Source organism: Protopterus annectens, chromosome 7.part0 (genome assembly GCF_019279795.1).
Source record: "Protopterus annectens isolate FY-2018-M chromosome 7.part0, PAN1.0, whole genome shotgun sequence".
NCBI lineage: Eukaryota > Metazoa > Chordata > Ceratodontiformes > Protopteridae > Protopterus > Protopterus annectens.
In genome coordinates, this window is record NC_056739.1 from 1,742,716,105 (window position 1) to 1,742,731,211 (window position 15,107).

At 41.7% G+C, this 15,107-nt stretch overlaps 1 protein-coding gene across 1 annotated transcript in view; it reads right to left on the reverse strand.

Moving 5' to 3' along the window:
- LOC122807215 (tubulin polyglutamylase TTLL13-like) overlaps positions 1 to 15,107 on the reverse strand; it is a 2,572,017-nt gene that overhangs the window by 965,716 nt on the left and 1,591,194 nt on the right. The window contains exon 7 of the mRNA XM_044078283.1: positions 14,949 to 15,092. Within this exon, the coding sequence (XP_043934218.1) occupies positions 14,949 to 15,092 (144 nt within the window). The remainder of the gene's footprint in view (positions 1 to 14,948; positions 15,093 to 15,107) is intronic.

A 15,107-nucleotide genomic window follows, 5' to 3' on the forward strand; every position in this document is an offset into this window, starting at 1 on the left:
TTTGGGGAGAAAGGACGGGTTCGTTCTTAAGGATACGCTGTCCTTATGAAAAACCAAGTAAGGGGAACGAATGCAGAGAGCTTGAATCTCGGAAACCCTTCTTGCTGAAGTGACAGCCAGTAAGAATATAGTTTTCCAGGTCAATAACTTCAAAGAACATGAAGCAGACGGTTCGAAGGGAGGTAGCATCAAGGATGCCAACATTAAATTTAGATCCCATTGCGGAGGAGGATGCTTTATCGGCGGCTTTAGGAGAAAAACTCCTCTCAGAAAGGCCTTGCATAATCTGTGAGACATAATGTTATTATCATGCAAGCCAACATGATACTTGGAAATAGCAGCCAGTTGAACTTTAACTGTAGATGAAGAAGATCCTGAATGAAAAACTTCAGCCAGGAAATCTAAAACAGAATGCACAGGAGCAGTAAAGGGATCAATATTCCTGGAATTTGCCCAAATAGAAAAACGTTGCCACTTGCTAGCATAAACAGTTCTAGTGGACGACTTTAAAGAAGACACTAAGATGTCTCTGACTGAATCAGAGATCATCGGAAGCCTGGCTAGGGAAGGAAGTGGAGCAACCAAGCAGTGAGGTTGAGAGAATGAATGGCCCGGTGCTGCTGACCCGACTGGTGGATCAAGAGATCCGGAACTGGGTCCAGATGCCAGGGCTGCACCAGGAGGTGACGATGCAGAGACGGAAACCAAATTTGTCGAGGCCAGTAAGGGGCAATGAGAATCAACTTGGCCCTCAAAACGGTGGCTTTCTGAATGACTTGTGGAATCAAGGGAAAAGGAGGAAAAGCGTACAGAAGTCCCCGGGGCCAATCCTGGGTTAGAGAGTCTCTCAGGGGTTGGCCTGGTAGGGGAAAGAGGGTGAAAAAAATCGGGGCACTTGTTGTTTTGAGGTGTAGCAAAAAGATCGCAACAAGGTGTGCCCCACTTCAGAAAAATCTGATCCACTACAGATTGATTGAGAGACCACTCGTGAGGCATCAGAATGGATCTGCTCAGCCTGTCCGCCAAGAGGTTGGACCTGCCGGGGATGTGCGTTGCTATCAGAAACCGATGAGAGGAGATTGCCCATTGCCAAAGTCTGAGAGCTTCTCGACACAACGGATAGGACCTGGTCCCACCCTGCTTGTTGATGTACCAGACCACGGACATGTTGTCCGTTTGTACTGCAATAGTCCCCGTGGGAAGAAAGTCGTTGAGGGCTTGCAATGTTAAAAGTACCGCTCTCATCTCCAGGACATTGATGTGCAGATGGTATTCTATGGGTTGCCACGTCCCATGGACCATCCTGCCCTGATAATGCCCCCCCACCCGATCAGAGAGGCATCCGTAGTAACTGTGGCAACTGGAGGAGGGGGAACAAAGGGTTGGCCCTGATGAAGAAGAGGGGAAGATATCCACCAGTTCAGATGAGTTCTGCACGATTGTGTGACTAAGATTTCGTGCCTCATCGGAAGACTGTGGTACGACCACTGAGTGAATAACATCCACTGCAGAAGACGCATATGGAAGCGAGCCAGTGGTAGAAGAACAATGGCCGCAGCCATAAGACCTAGAACCTTTAGTATCAATCTGGCTTTGACCTTGCTGCTCTGCAATAGAATCCGAACGAATTTTTGGATGTCCAGAATTCTTTGATCTGTTAGTCTGGCTAACATTTTGACGGTGTTTAATTCTGCGCCTATAAAGGTGATAGATTGGCAAGGCCGCAGAGAAGATTTCTCGAAATTTACTGAAATTCCCAAACTCCTGCAAAGCTGCAGAGTGTAGTCTCTGGTCTGAAGAAGCTGACGCCTGGTGGTGGCAGAGAGGAGCCAGTCGTCCAAATAAGGAAACACCTGGAATCCTTGACGTCTCAGATGAGCTGTGACCACTGCCATGCATTTGGTAAACACTCTGGGGGCTGAAGTGAGGCCAAAGGGTAGGGCTCTGAATTGGTAATGACTGGTCCCTAGCCGAAAGCGGAGAAACCTTCTGGAGCGCCTGTGAATCTTTATGTGATAGTACGCGTCCTGAAGGTCTATAGAGCACATCCAGTTGTCCTTGCCCAGAAAGGGCAGAATGGACTGAAGCGTGACCATCCAGAATCTTGCCTTCTTGACAAATCTGTTTAGACTGCTCAGGTCTAATATTGGTCTCCAATCTCCCGTCCTTTTGGGGACCAAAAAGAATCTTGAGTAGACGCCGGATCCTACTTGGTCTGCCGGAACAGTCTGGACGGCTCTTTTTCCTAGGAGCTTTGAAACCTCCTGTTCTGCCAAATCCCTTTGACCGGGTGAGATGTCTGGAAGGGATTGTTGAGGTACGGGATACCTTCAAGGATTTTGTAACCCTCGGATATGATCGACTGTACCCACACATCTTGTGAGAGGGAATGCCAGGCTACTGGGTACAGCGAAATCCTTCCCCCGACTGCCTCCAAGGGTGGACAGTCGGGCAACACCTCAGGGGTGCTGAAAGGGCTTCTCAGGAAGAGACTCCCTGTTGCCCTGGTTCTGAGGACCCCCCCTGCCTCTAGGGCGTCTGTTATTGTTACCCCCTCTGCCTCTGGGGATAAACTGACCACGTGTGTCCGGTGTAGCTCCTTGGGCTTTGCGGAACCACATCTTCCCTCCCTTCTGACCCTTGGGATATGGTCTAGAAGGGGTGGAAAAATGGACTCCAATGGCAGAAAGAGTTTTACCGTCCTGCTCACACCTGGTCAAGGTATCCTTCACCTGAGGTCCGAACAAAGCCAAACCATCAAAGGGGGTATTGGTGAAGGACGCCTTAAAGGGGTCCACAAAATTACAAAGCCGCATCCAGGCTTGGCGTCTAAGAGCCACTCCTGTGCCTGCGGCCCTGCTCGCTCCATCGGCCGCATAGGATATGAGCCGCATGGAGGAGTTGGATAAGGAATTCAGGATTGCTAGCTGTGAGGCAATCTTTTCTTGAGCCCCAGCAGCAGAAGGATCCTGGACCACCTCACCCAGTTCCTTGAGAATATCTCTTTGAAGCCTGGTGAAGTGACAAAGGTAGTTCAGCGAACGCATAGCAAAGGTCGCTGAAGAAAACATCCGCTTTCCATACCTGTCCATGGTCCTAGAATCCTTGTTAGGAGGATGGACAGGTACTGAAGGATCCGCCAGTTCCTTCTTAGTGGCCGCCACCACCATAGCATCCACAGAGATGCCCTTGGAAAGAAATTGTTTGTCCGTAGGGGCCGTAATAAACTTGGATGGTCTCCTGGGGACAGGTTCCACAGAATCTGGAGCTGCCCACGCCTTCCAAGCCACTACCTGCATAAGTGGGTCGAAAGGCGGAGACACCCAGGAGGTGGAGGGTCGGGATCCAAAAGCCTCCAGGTATACCGACTCATCCTCGGAGGGATCAATGGATGGCCAATTCCCCTCTGTTTGAGGAGCTCAAGGATGTCTGAAAAGGAGACATCCTCAGAGGGGGATCGTGGGGAACCCTCCGACTCATCTAAGTCGGTATCAGATGTAGTAGACTCGGGGGAGTCTGTGTGTTTCCTCTTACACGTCCTCTTCCGAGGGGTTCACCTGCAGGATCAGGAGAAACTTCGGAAGAGGAGGAAATTCCCAATGGGGAAACCTGGGGCGATGGATCCCTGGGCCTGAGAGCAAGAGGCTGGCAAGAGGTGTCTACAGGCACCGAAGAGGGAGGAGCTAGAGGGATGGACCGTTGACCTGGCTCAGTAGCCAGGACACTCCTCATCACCTCAAAGGCTCCCCTCCCCGGGAGACTGGAATATCCCCGATCCGAGGATACAGGAATTCCCGGCTCCACTGAGAGGGAAGGCTCCGAGGCCGATGTCGGTGCCGAGCTTACCAAAGCCGAAGCCCCGAGAGGGAGAGCGGGGTCGGACAAGGGTCCGATGCCAAAAGCCCCCTCGGAGCCGACAAGGGAAACCCGACGACCGGATCCCTCCAAGGAAGGCCTCAAGGATGAGATCGGAGCCGAGGACGACGGAGCCAAAGGATGTATCGTCTCCGGCGCCGAAACAGTCGCTGTCCCGAGAAGCTCCGGCTCCGAACTCTGGTGTGGAGTCGGAGGAGGAAGTTCAAGGGGTGAAACAATAGCCGAAGTCTGCTGAGACGGGCTATGGAGCATTTGGGCCAGTGCCTGCGACTTCAACAGCCTGCTTACCACCCTCTCTAAGTCGTGGTCAGACAGCCTGGAAGATCTCGAAGATCGGCTCCGATGGCTCCGTTCCGACAAAAGGGGAGACCCTGGAGCCGAGTGGATACTCTGCAACGAAGGGGACCGAGATCTCTTTCGGGACGAAGTCATCGGAGCCGAAGTCCCCTGAATTCCAGATGGAGCCAAAGGTTTCTCGGCTCCGATGCTGGATAAGGTGTCGGCTCCAGCAGGAGCCGACAAGGCCACAGTAGACCAGGTGTCGGAACCAATCGATGCCGAACCCACTACCTTGGAAGCAGATAGATCGGTTCCAGCCGGAGCCGATCTCGGCTCCGACGGAGCCGGAGCCACCGGAGGAGGCTTGGATACTGTAGCCTGAACCTTCGGTGGCTTAGAAGGTTTACCAGACCCTGTTTTAGAGGGAGAACCTTCTGGCTTAAGTAAGCCATGGAGGATCAACTTATTCCTCCGTTCCTGCAGGACTCTCTGGCTAAAAGAGTGACACAAAGCACAGGAGTCCTGCAGGTGCAAAGGCCCTAGGCAGTAAACACAAGAAGTGTGACCGTCTGTCAGAGACATTTTCTGACAGCACGAGTCACACTTCTTGAAGCCTGAGACCTTGCCTTCCTTTGACATAGTTCTAAGGAAGAAAGTCACACACACCCCAACAAACACACAATTAATCCCCAACACACAGACACACAGGAAGGGATTAACCAAAGGGGGCTAGGCCTAACTTAACTGTTTTAAAATTATAACAGAATTTAAAACTTTTTTTTTTTTTTTTTTTACTATAAGGGAATAGGGTGGTTGTAGACACACTACACACTATGAAAGGGGAAAAAAAGGGGGAATAAATCCCTAACTAAGCTTGTTTTTGACAAAAAAACAACTTACCTCAGCTGGCAAAGGAGACCTCTTCGCTAAGCGGCAAACGGGATCTGAGGTAGTTCCGTCTTGCATCATGGGATATAGGGTTGCCTCGAGCTGGTAAAAGGAGTTCTCAAGCTAAAGCAAGTGCCGAGTCGGAGCCGAGGATCGGCTCCGAACCCATCCAGCAAGAATGAAGGCGAGACTGACAACTTAACATTATGTTCCTCTGTAGGTGATTACAATAAATTTAATATCCAGGTTCAAAGCCAGATATGACTTCTGAGGCAAAATGCTCTGCTGACTCGCAGGATATAGCTGATCATTTACAATATCAAAAACACCATTAACAGGATATTAAATTTCATCTGATTATCACTTATGGTTGTAGCACTGGCAGGTTTACAGATCTCATCAGATCCAGAAATTAATGAATTAATAGCTGAAAGATGTTATTTCTCTTTCAGACAAGGTAAATATATTGCGCATCTTTTAAGTGGATATCAGAAACCTGGGTTCACAGAGGATTTTTCTGCACAAAGATCCATTATGGGAGAAATTCTTGAGGGTAGTTCTCCATGTGGCCATTGTGCCAGTCTTAAGCATATGGTAAAAAATAAATGATTTATTTCTGCTAACACATCCAGGCTGTTTAACATCCATATATGCTAATAACTTGTACAAGTGAGTGGGTCATTTACCTCACTATCTGCAGAGACTCCACATTTTAGGTTGATCAGACCTTTGAAACTGAAAGTGCGGATATCTGAACATCTCAGTGATGCAAGGTGCAGAAAGGAAACCACAGCACTATACAAACATAGTGTAAATACCCTAGACTAAACTTTTATTCACAGGTATTGATGACATAAAATCTAACAAACTAAATAAACATGGATGGCATTATATCCTTAACAATAAAGAACATAAATGGATTGTCACTTTATGGTTACTGTTTTCCCATAAATTTAATGATCACTGCTAAAGTGTTATTATTTTCTCAGTTTTACATTTTTGATTTAACATTATTTTTTACATTTTATTTAAGAGATGACGATGTTTTCATCCTTGTTAACACAGTAGGCAGCTCTGAAAGTTGAGGGTTTGAGGCTTACACATTGAGCTTTAAACATCAATTTACACAACTTTATTTAAAGACGTGCAGTCACCTCCATTTTGTTTCTGAGGAAGTCTTTGTGTCATTACTTTTTATAAGGATAGAAGTACCAAAGCTTGTAGTAGTGTGCTAAAATACTATTTTAACTACATTAATAATTTTTTAGCAAAAATGGACATGTGTGTTTGGCAATTTCCTTCATTTTGGTGTCCTGCATTCAATGTGCACATTTGTGCTGGTTACTAGTTTGGTGTGTGTGCATTTGCCTATTGTATTGGATTACTGATATTTTGAATTATTTTTTTTTGTGCTAAACAAGAAATTCTGAAGTTGTCAAGTGATTTTTCACTGTAGAATAGTTTGGAGGAAATTATGTCATCAGACTAGTACTGAAGAAGGTACTATAATACTTTGAAACCAGTTTACTCTATCCACTGGGCTCAGTCAGTTCCTGCCTTCCCTTAAACCAAAACATTATTCTGTATGTAGTGTTCCCACAATTCCCATTTTTTTCTATGTTATTTGCTCCTACCCTTTTCTAAAGGACCCACTTCCAGTTCTTTTCTCTCTGTTACTATATTCACTACTTCTAATACAGTTGGTTAAGACTTTCTTTTCAATTGTTCCACAACACTGAAATGTTCTTTTCTGGTTTTATCAGGTACAAAATAATATTACCCGCAAATAAAGCCAACTTTTCTTGATTACCATACCAATTATATCCTTGAATTTTTGAGTCCCTTATTTTCTTTAGCACTGTTTCTAAATATAACGCAAATAACAAAGGGGAAAAAGACATTCCTGCCTGGTCCCTCTGCTCAAACAGAAATTATCATAGAAGAACCCCTACACTTTAATTTCTGCCTCCAATTCCACATATATCTTCCTAATTGACCTTACCATTTTATTAGGGAATGGAAATGCTTCCATTGTTCTACTCATAAAATCCCAGCTTACTCTGTTGAATGCTTTCTCTGCATCAAGACCCACCATTATTTCTGTCAAATGTTTGCTTCCCACCCACAAAAACACATCAATCCTTATCAATCAATTTTGGCATCACCTCTGCCATTCTTTTAACCATTTTAGACATACAAACTTTATAATCATGGTTTAGAATCGAAATAATCTATATGAAGCTGGATCTGATGGTCTTTACCATCTTTAGGTATTACAGCCACCACAGCCTTCTTCAATGTTGGTGCTTCTTCTCCTTTTAAAATACTGTTAAACAAAATCTTCCAGATGTTTATCACCTTCTCTCCTATATTCCAAACTTCCACAGGAATACCATCTATTCCTAGTGACTTTCCTGTAGATTTGTTATACAGCACCATTTTTATCTCATCTTCTCCTACCATGTTAGTAATTGAGCCTCACCTCTAACCTTGGAATATTTAGTTCTTCTATAAGCATTTCCAGTTGTAGTTTTTCTTGATTTCCACATTGTTCTGCTTTATACAGATTTTCATAAAATTTCCAAAATATTTCTAATACCACTACAGGATCTCTGGTTATTTTCCTTGCTATAGTCTCCCTAAGATTGGCAACAGTCCTTTCTATTTCCTGTTGCAAAAAATGGTTGCGTAACAATAATCTTTCTAAACGCATGCATGTTATTGAGATAGTTCCTTATTTTCTCTTTAACAATCTGCAGTTGTGCCTCTTCTGGTTTTGTGAAATTTCCCCTATTCTGAAATAGTTTAACTTTTGTCAATCCCTCTAATTAATTTTTGTTACTTCTTAACCATAATTCTTATTTTCACCCTATATTTAAATTCCACTTTAATTTATTCCCACTCTGTAGCTATATTTTCTGAAGAAATTTCTATATTCCCTAATAACGACTGCATAATTTCTACTACCCATTCCTTAAATTCCTCTTTAATTAACAGATAGGTTGAGATGCACAAGTGTCATTTTTTTCATTACCCTGCATTTTTACTGTTTTGGTGAGAATATAATGATCTTCCAATGTCTTTAAAGAAATATTGTGAAACAACTGGTTACTTTAAGATATTGTTTCAGAAAAAGAAAATTCCTTCCAAGAGACTGTCAGAAGGAACATTGTCCTCTGAGTAAAGCTACCCAAGGTTAGTAGGAAAAACAGAGTCAGCGTTAGCATAGGTGCTGTTTAATCAAAGTTTTGAAACTGTTTATTTTATTTAATTTATTTAACATTTATTTAATGGGAAAGTCCGACTTGGAACAAAGCCAATTTTCAGAGGAGGCCCAAGGAGAAACACTCCAGACACATGTCTTTGTAAAGTTTAAGTTTTCTATATGTTTTAACTGTGTGGAGACTTCATTCCAGAGTTCTGACACAATGGGAGTAGAGAGAGAGTCTCTAGCAGTGTTGAATGTCACTGATACATAGCAAGAATTTAATGGGTGAAGAGTAGAGTAGTTTGTAATGCTGGAGATTTGTCTGGAGAATACAATGTGTTGTGGGCAATGAGTAGTAGTGAGTATGTGAACTGATCTGAGAGTTCAAGTCAGTTTAATTGTTTTAATGCAAGTCAGTGGCATGTTTTATAAGGTTTGTTGGTGTAGTAGCAAGAGGCTAGTTTAGTTTTATACATAGTTTTGATATTTGTAAGAATAGGGGGAAATATATAACAGAGAAGGAAGGAGGTATGTTGTTGCTAAGGCAATCCTTTCTTGATCTGTCAGGTAGTTACTGACCCTGTAGAGGCAGCAGTTTATTTCATGAGTTTTCTTGATGGAATGAAGTATGTGGTGATCAGATTTGAGAGTGTCATCTATTATGACTCAAAGTAATTTAGTTTGGCTTATGATTTCTATTTTTGTGTTATTACCTGAGGTAATATGAAATGCGTGTTTCTGGTTAAGGCATTGTTTTGGAGTAAATAGCATAAGCTTGATTTTTTTTGGCATTAAGCAACCAGTTAGAGTTTTTAGCCAAATTTCAATGTCAGTAAAAGACTTTTGAGTGATTTCCAGGATTTTTTTATGGCTGGGACAGAGGAGATAAGGGTTGCATCATCAGTGTATTGTATGAAAGTGGCAAGTGTTGTAGCGGTATGAAGTTTATTTATGAAAATATTAAATAGAAGGGGGCTGAGTATTGAACCCTGGGAAACACCAACAGAGTGAAATGTTTTGTGGCCATTTAGTTGCCTGCTGATAACTGCATGAATAACTGTGAAACAAGGACAGGGAGGGGTAAGTTAGATCTAGAGTTGCAAGTTCAAAAAGGAGCTTTTGCTGGGACACTGTCTCAAATGATTTGGAAAAGTCATAGAAAAATGAAGAAACAATTTTTGTATTGGTTTACTATGTTGGTGAGTAGTACTGTGGTTGGGCCTGAAACCATACTGGCTGCTGGAGAGGAGGTTGTGTTTGGTTATATTCATAAACTGAGAGTGAGTACATTTCTCAAGGATTTTAGAGAGGAGTGATAGGATAATAGCAGGTCTATAGTTTGTTAACTCTGATGAAGTACCTCCTTTATGAAAAGTTATAGTAATGGATTTTTCCAGACAGATGGGGTACAGTTTTCAGTTACTGACTAGTTGATTAGAATGGAGACAGGGAAGCCTAGTTCTTCTTCACCTAGTTTGAGGAACTCAGTGGGAAGGTTATCGGCAGCTGAGGTTGTTGCTTTTAATTTGTCTAGTAGTTTTTTTATGGTTGATGTTGGGACAGCCTGAAAACTAAAAACACTGTGTTGCTTTCAAGAACAGATGGAAGTTGGGGTGAAGTGAGGTGGTCATTGATTAGTGATGGAATTGACTGGACAAAATGAGTGTTGAGCTGTCTGAGTGGCAAAAGACTCTTCATTAATTGAAGTGGAAGAACATGGTGTACTGGCATGGCCAGGGTGTAATACTTTATTAAGAGAGGGCGAAAAAAGTTTCAGGCTATTTTGGTGCTTTTGTTACATATTACTGCAATATGATTTTTTGTCAGATTTAACAAGAATCTTGGTATGGCTTCTGAGATATCTACATTTTTGGTAGGCATCTTGTGTTTATAGGTTCATAGGTGTTTACTAGGTTAACGATCACAGGGGCCTTTTTAAGCCTAGCCATGCATTCCAAATCTCTGACAAGTTCTGATACCCTTGAAAAGTGTAAGCATGGGCCCAGAAGATTAACCATTTACAGGTTACCTGTTTGCATCAGAGACACAGGTGCCAAACCAGGGATGAATTTCCGGTTTCCCATCCAGTTGTCCAAACTGCACTTGAATTTAATTTGGTTTTATTCTTTTACCATTCTTTCTATGCTCTATCTCTTTGTAGCATGAGCTGTTTGGTCTCTTTTGTCAGCCTTGGTACTGTGTTAGATTTTATCCTTCTTATCCTGACTATTGCAAAATCATTTAGTATTTTTAGGAAGTTATAATTGAAGTGGGTAACTGCTTCATCTAGGGGCATTACTCTTTATACATTCCAGCTGTTGTGGGACAGGGCTGTAATAAATGTGTCTTTGTCAAATTTGGTTAAATTGTGCATTTGTGTATAGATTATTTTTTGGGTGACCCATGTTGTTGTCTGATTACACAGTTTGGAAGGTGGTCGCTTATAGTGTCTGGTAAGCAATCAGACAATTTTATATTATGGAGGTTGTTTGTTTAATATCCAGTCCAGTGTGGACTGCCTGTTGGTGCTTTTGTTAATTTTGGTGGTGAAGCTTATTAGTTGGGTAAAGATAGACAGTTGAATAGAGTCCTTGGGGTTGCTGCTGTTTATGGATTACCAGTCTATAGTCAGGTCACCTAAGATGAAAGTTTCCCTTTAGATTTATCTTTGAAGTTTTAACTTGTGCTGTGTCTGATGCATTGACAACTTAGTAATGAAGCATTTTAAGCCATTATTATACTTGGTCAATGTTGCAGAAATTCACCGCAGCACCTAGAATGAAAACCGAATATAATAATAAAAAAATCAGACTATAGCAGTAAAAGCACATGAAATAAAGCCATTGGGATCTGTCTTTGAAAGGGTGTAGCTCTGCCTATGCCCACCACCCATTACAAAACTTTCACGTAATAATAGAATATTCATCTATGTAGTACATCCAACTCTCACCTCAGAGCTTCCAATGTAACATACTTCTAAATCCAACTCTCACCTCAGAGCTTCCAGTGTAACATACTTCTAAATTTGACTCTACAGTTTTAGATGTACTGTAGCCACTATATGTCACAACTGAAAAAAATATTTTTTTCTGGTGAAATGTAGAGGATTTTTATTTCTGTCACAAAGAAAGCCTACTTACATACATATTCTTATATTCTGGATATTAGTTTTACTTGGCATTTCTTACAGAGGTCAAACAGCCCCTAGGTGGACACCTAGCATAATACCAGATTGTCACAACAAAAGCTGTCTGGAGCACTCAATTTTATATGTGCCAGTTTAGTGAAGGCAACTCAGAATACAATTACAGGGCCCACTAATAGCATGCTTTGAAGCAAAACACACAAATACTATCCCACAGGATTGTGCCTCTTCCGAGAGCCTCTTCCGAGAGGGTGCACTACATTTGAATGTGAAGAAATTACATTAATATAAAGGCTGCACTGCTTTATGACAAATACCATTCCCTCAAAATGTCAATAATCATTCAGAAGTGATCCTGCAACTTAATTGGCTTTCATATATCAACCTGCCCATCAGAAATGGAACCAACAGTTTGCATACTTTTGACATCTCACTGAGACGAAAAGGAGTGGCCAACTTGCTGCTGGATACATGTGCTGCTCTCAACATATCATATTATTTTTACTCATTAGTGATTAGTAAAGTCTCTGTGCTTTCATATTTCTTACACTCTCACCCAAAAAAGACATCTATTTTATGTGCAAATCTTTAATGTTGTATTGTAAGGAAACAGAAAAAATGAGGACCACACAATTTATTTCTTCCTGCTTCTGCACACATATATACGCACATCTCCCCCAAAGTAGCTATATCAATAACCCTTCTGCATAAGTAATACAACTGCCCATTGCTTTCCTATATAGCTCCCCCTCCCCAAAACAAGGAAGACAATTTCTGTGCACATTTCTGATGTACGATTGTGAAGAAAGTTAAAAGCATAGTGGCTTCAGAAATGAATTTCAGCTTGTTGTTGCTAGACACATACACTGGCCTTTCAGTGTCCAGATCACATAACTGCTCAATGTTTTTACACCAAACATACCCTGCCCCCCCCCCCCCCCAAAAAAGAAAAAGATAGTGACCTTCTTTATAAACTTCTGATGTTAGGTTGTGATGAAAGCTAAAGAAAAAAATGATCACTGTAAAATATATTCATCTTGTAGCCCTCAGCTATATACTACCCTCACCAAGCCACAGCATTTTGGATTGAATACAAAATAGTTTAGGCCCAACACAGCAGTTTGGTTTCAAGTTGCAAGCTGGTCACAACTGTTCAGTGTGAAAAATACTCTACTGCATTTTACCTGGGAGTCTGTCACTAGCTGATGTACTGGCTGGCTTTGCAAGTCAACCTGCCCATCAGAAATGGCACATAGGCTGAGGGCAGGCTGCATAATAACAAGCAGGAAATGACCATGACATGACACATGACTAATTATACTAGGCTAGCATAAGTCCATTGCAGCATATGTCTGCGTTATTTTTTACTTTTCAAAATAATTAGATGAAAAACACTAGCTGCAGAGCACAGAAAAGAGAAAAACAATTGGTTGAGAAATCCACTTTATAGAGCAAAGCTTTCGGGTAGAACCCTTTGTCAATACTAATAGTATTGACAAAGGGTTCTACCCGAAAGCTTTGCTCTATAAAGTGGATTTCTCAACCAAGTGTTTTTCTCTTATTTTTTGCTTTTACCTGTTTCCCTCTATCCCTGTATATAAGGTTCCTAAGCCTTTTCTTCCAAACACACCTTACAGTATGACTGGTTATGCTACACATAAAATATAAATAAATAAAAAAGCTTTACTGACTCAGTTAATTGAAGATGAAGATCAGAAAATGTACTACCAAAAGTAGTACACAGCTGAGAGAGTTTTTTTTTTTTTTTTTTTGAGGGACAATTTCCATTTTTTTTCTAATGGCAGGTTAGTACAGCTGGGTCAGAGTAAGCAAAAAAGAGGGGCAGCCCTGTACCATTATCTACATCTGCAACTGATCTGTGTCCATTTTCTTACACACATTTCCAAAACTGATTAACCAGGATAAGTAAAATGTATCAGCATTTTATTTTAGTTCATTTTTGCAATGCAACATCAGTAGCTAATAAAAGTATTAATACTGAAGTAACTCACCAATGTAGTAGTTAGTATTTCTGTTTCACAATACTTGGCTCTTACAGTTTGGTTCCTAGATGAGGTACCTTTTGTGTGGAGTCGGCAAGTCATCCCTCTGTGTGGGTTTTTGCCTGGTGCTCTGGCTTCCTCACACTTTCCAAAGACATGGCACAGGTGAATGGGCAATCCTCCAAACTGCTTATGAGTGTGTGCATGCTTGTATGTATGTGGTGTGCCCACACGAGTATTCATGCATCCTGCAACAGAAAAAGGTAACAAATACCCTTTTGTGGACTACTTCCTTTGTCTTGTGCCCATTGAGTGCTGAAATAATAGACTACAGCTCTCCTGTGACCCCAAAATAGATAAGGTGGATATCAAAGAATGAATAAATGACTGACTGATTATAATACTTTTTGTAAGTAAATTTGATACATGTTTTTGATTCACCTAGACTAAAGTGTAAATAGTTCTCAAATTAATCCTACCAGGTCAGGAAATCTCTCAGAATTAACTTTAATAAATGTAAGGCGATCTCTGCTTAACATACAAGGCCATGTCAAATCCAGAGCTGTTGGACATGCTACACTTAAAGAAATCCCAATTCCTCAGAGCCACACGGTCCAGGGATCTAAACCTTGCCATCACAATAAACAAAACATGCTGGAGGGATAGATTCCTGACCCAGTGACTACCCAGACTCTGGAACAGACTGCTCATACATGTGAAGAAGAGCGCCTCTTTGGCCCTCTTCAAAAGGAACCCTGACGATTGGATGGGAGAAAGAAAATTCACCCCGGGGATCACGTCAGTCACCTGCTAGACAGGGGTCCAGGGAAGTAAACAGTGTGGGAAGAAATAGCCAGGGAATTGTTATGGCTAGGCTTGTATAGGCCCTAGGGCCAATAGCCTAGTACCAGCCTATGAACCTTTGTAATATGACTATGTTGTACACTGTACAGGATCTTCATTACTTTTAGGTATCAGACAACTTCATGCTTCATTAAAAGATTATGATGCACCAGGCAATAAAAGGAATTAATAGATGCTTAGACTTCTGTATTAATAGGGAAAATAAAGAGAATAAATACATAGCACCATTCAGCAAAGGCAATATAATGGTAAAAAGAAAATCAACAATAAACGTGTTAGTTAAGACGGCAGCAAACCAGCTATGTCTGTTCAGTATTCAAAACAATGATCTATTCAAAATTCATATATAAGTACACCTTACTTTACATCAAATTAAATTGTGAAATAATGGTGATCAGGCGCTTGAGCTCTTTGATTTCAGAGGTTGTCAGCAGTCCTACAACAATGCACATCACTAGAGTCATTCTTACTTTTGAAATAAATTAGTGTTTCAAACTACTTTATAGCAATATTTGAACAGGTATTGTGGCAAGATGTTGCTTAGTACACTTTTTTACTGACTAGAGTGCATTTCGATCTCCATATTGGAAAGTTTGGGCTACAACTGCTCATAGTGTGCATGTTCTGATTTCAACTGAACTAACCTCTTTTGGTGATGTCTACAGTATGCTATTTAATTTCTTACCACATTACTGCTGCTAGGTTCGGTGTATTTACTTGTTGCAAAGCGAGCCAGTCCTTCCTCATAAATGAAAATCCGAAGGGGGTCACAGGATGTTATCAGAACATAGATGCGCAGATCAAACTTAAAACCATCTAGAACGAATGGCTATTAAGGAAAAGA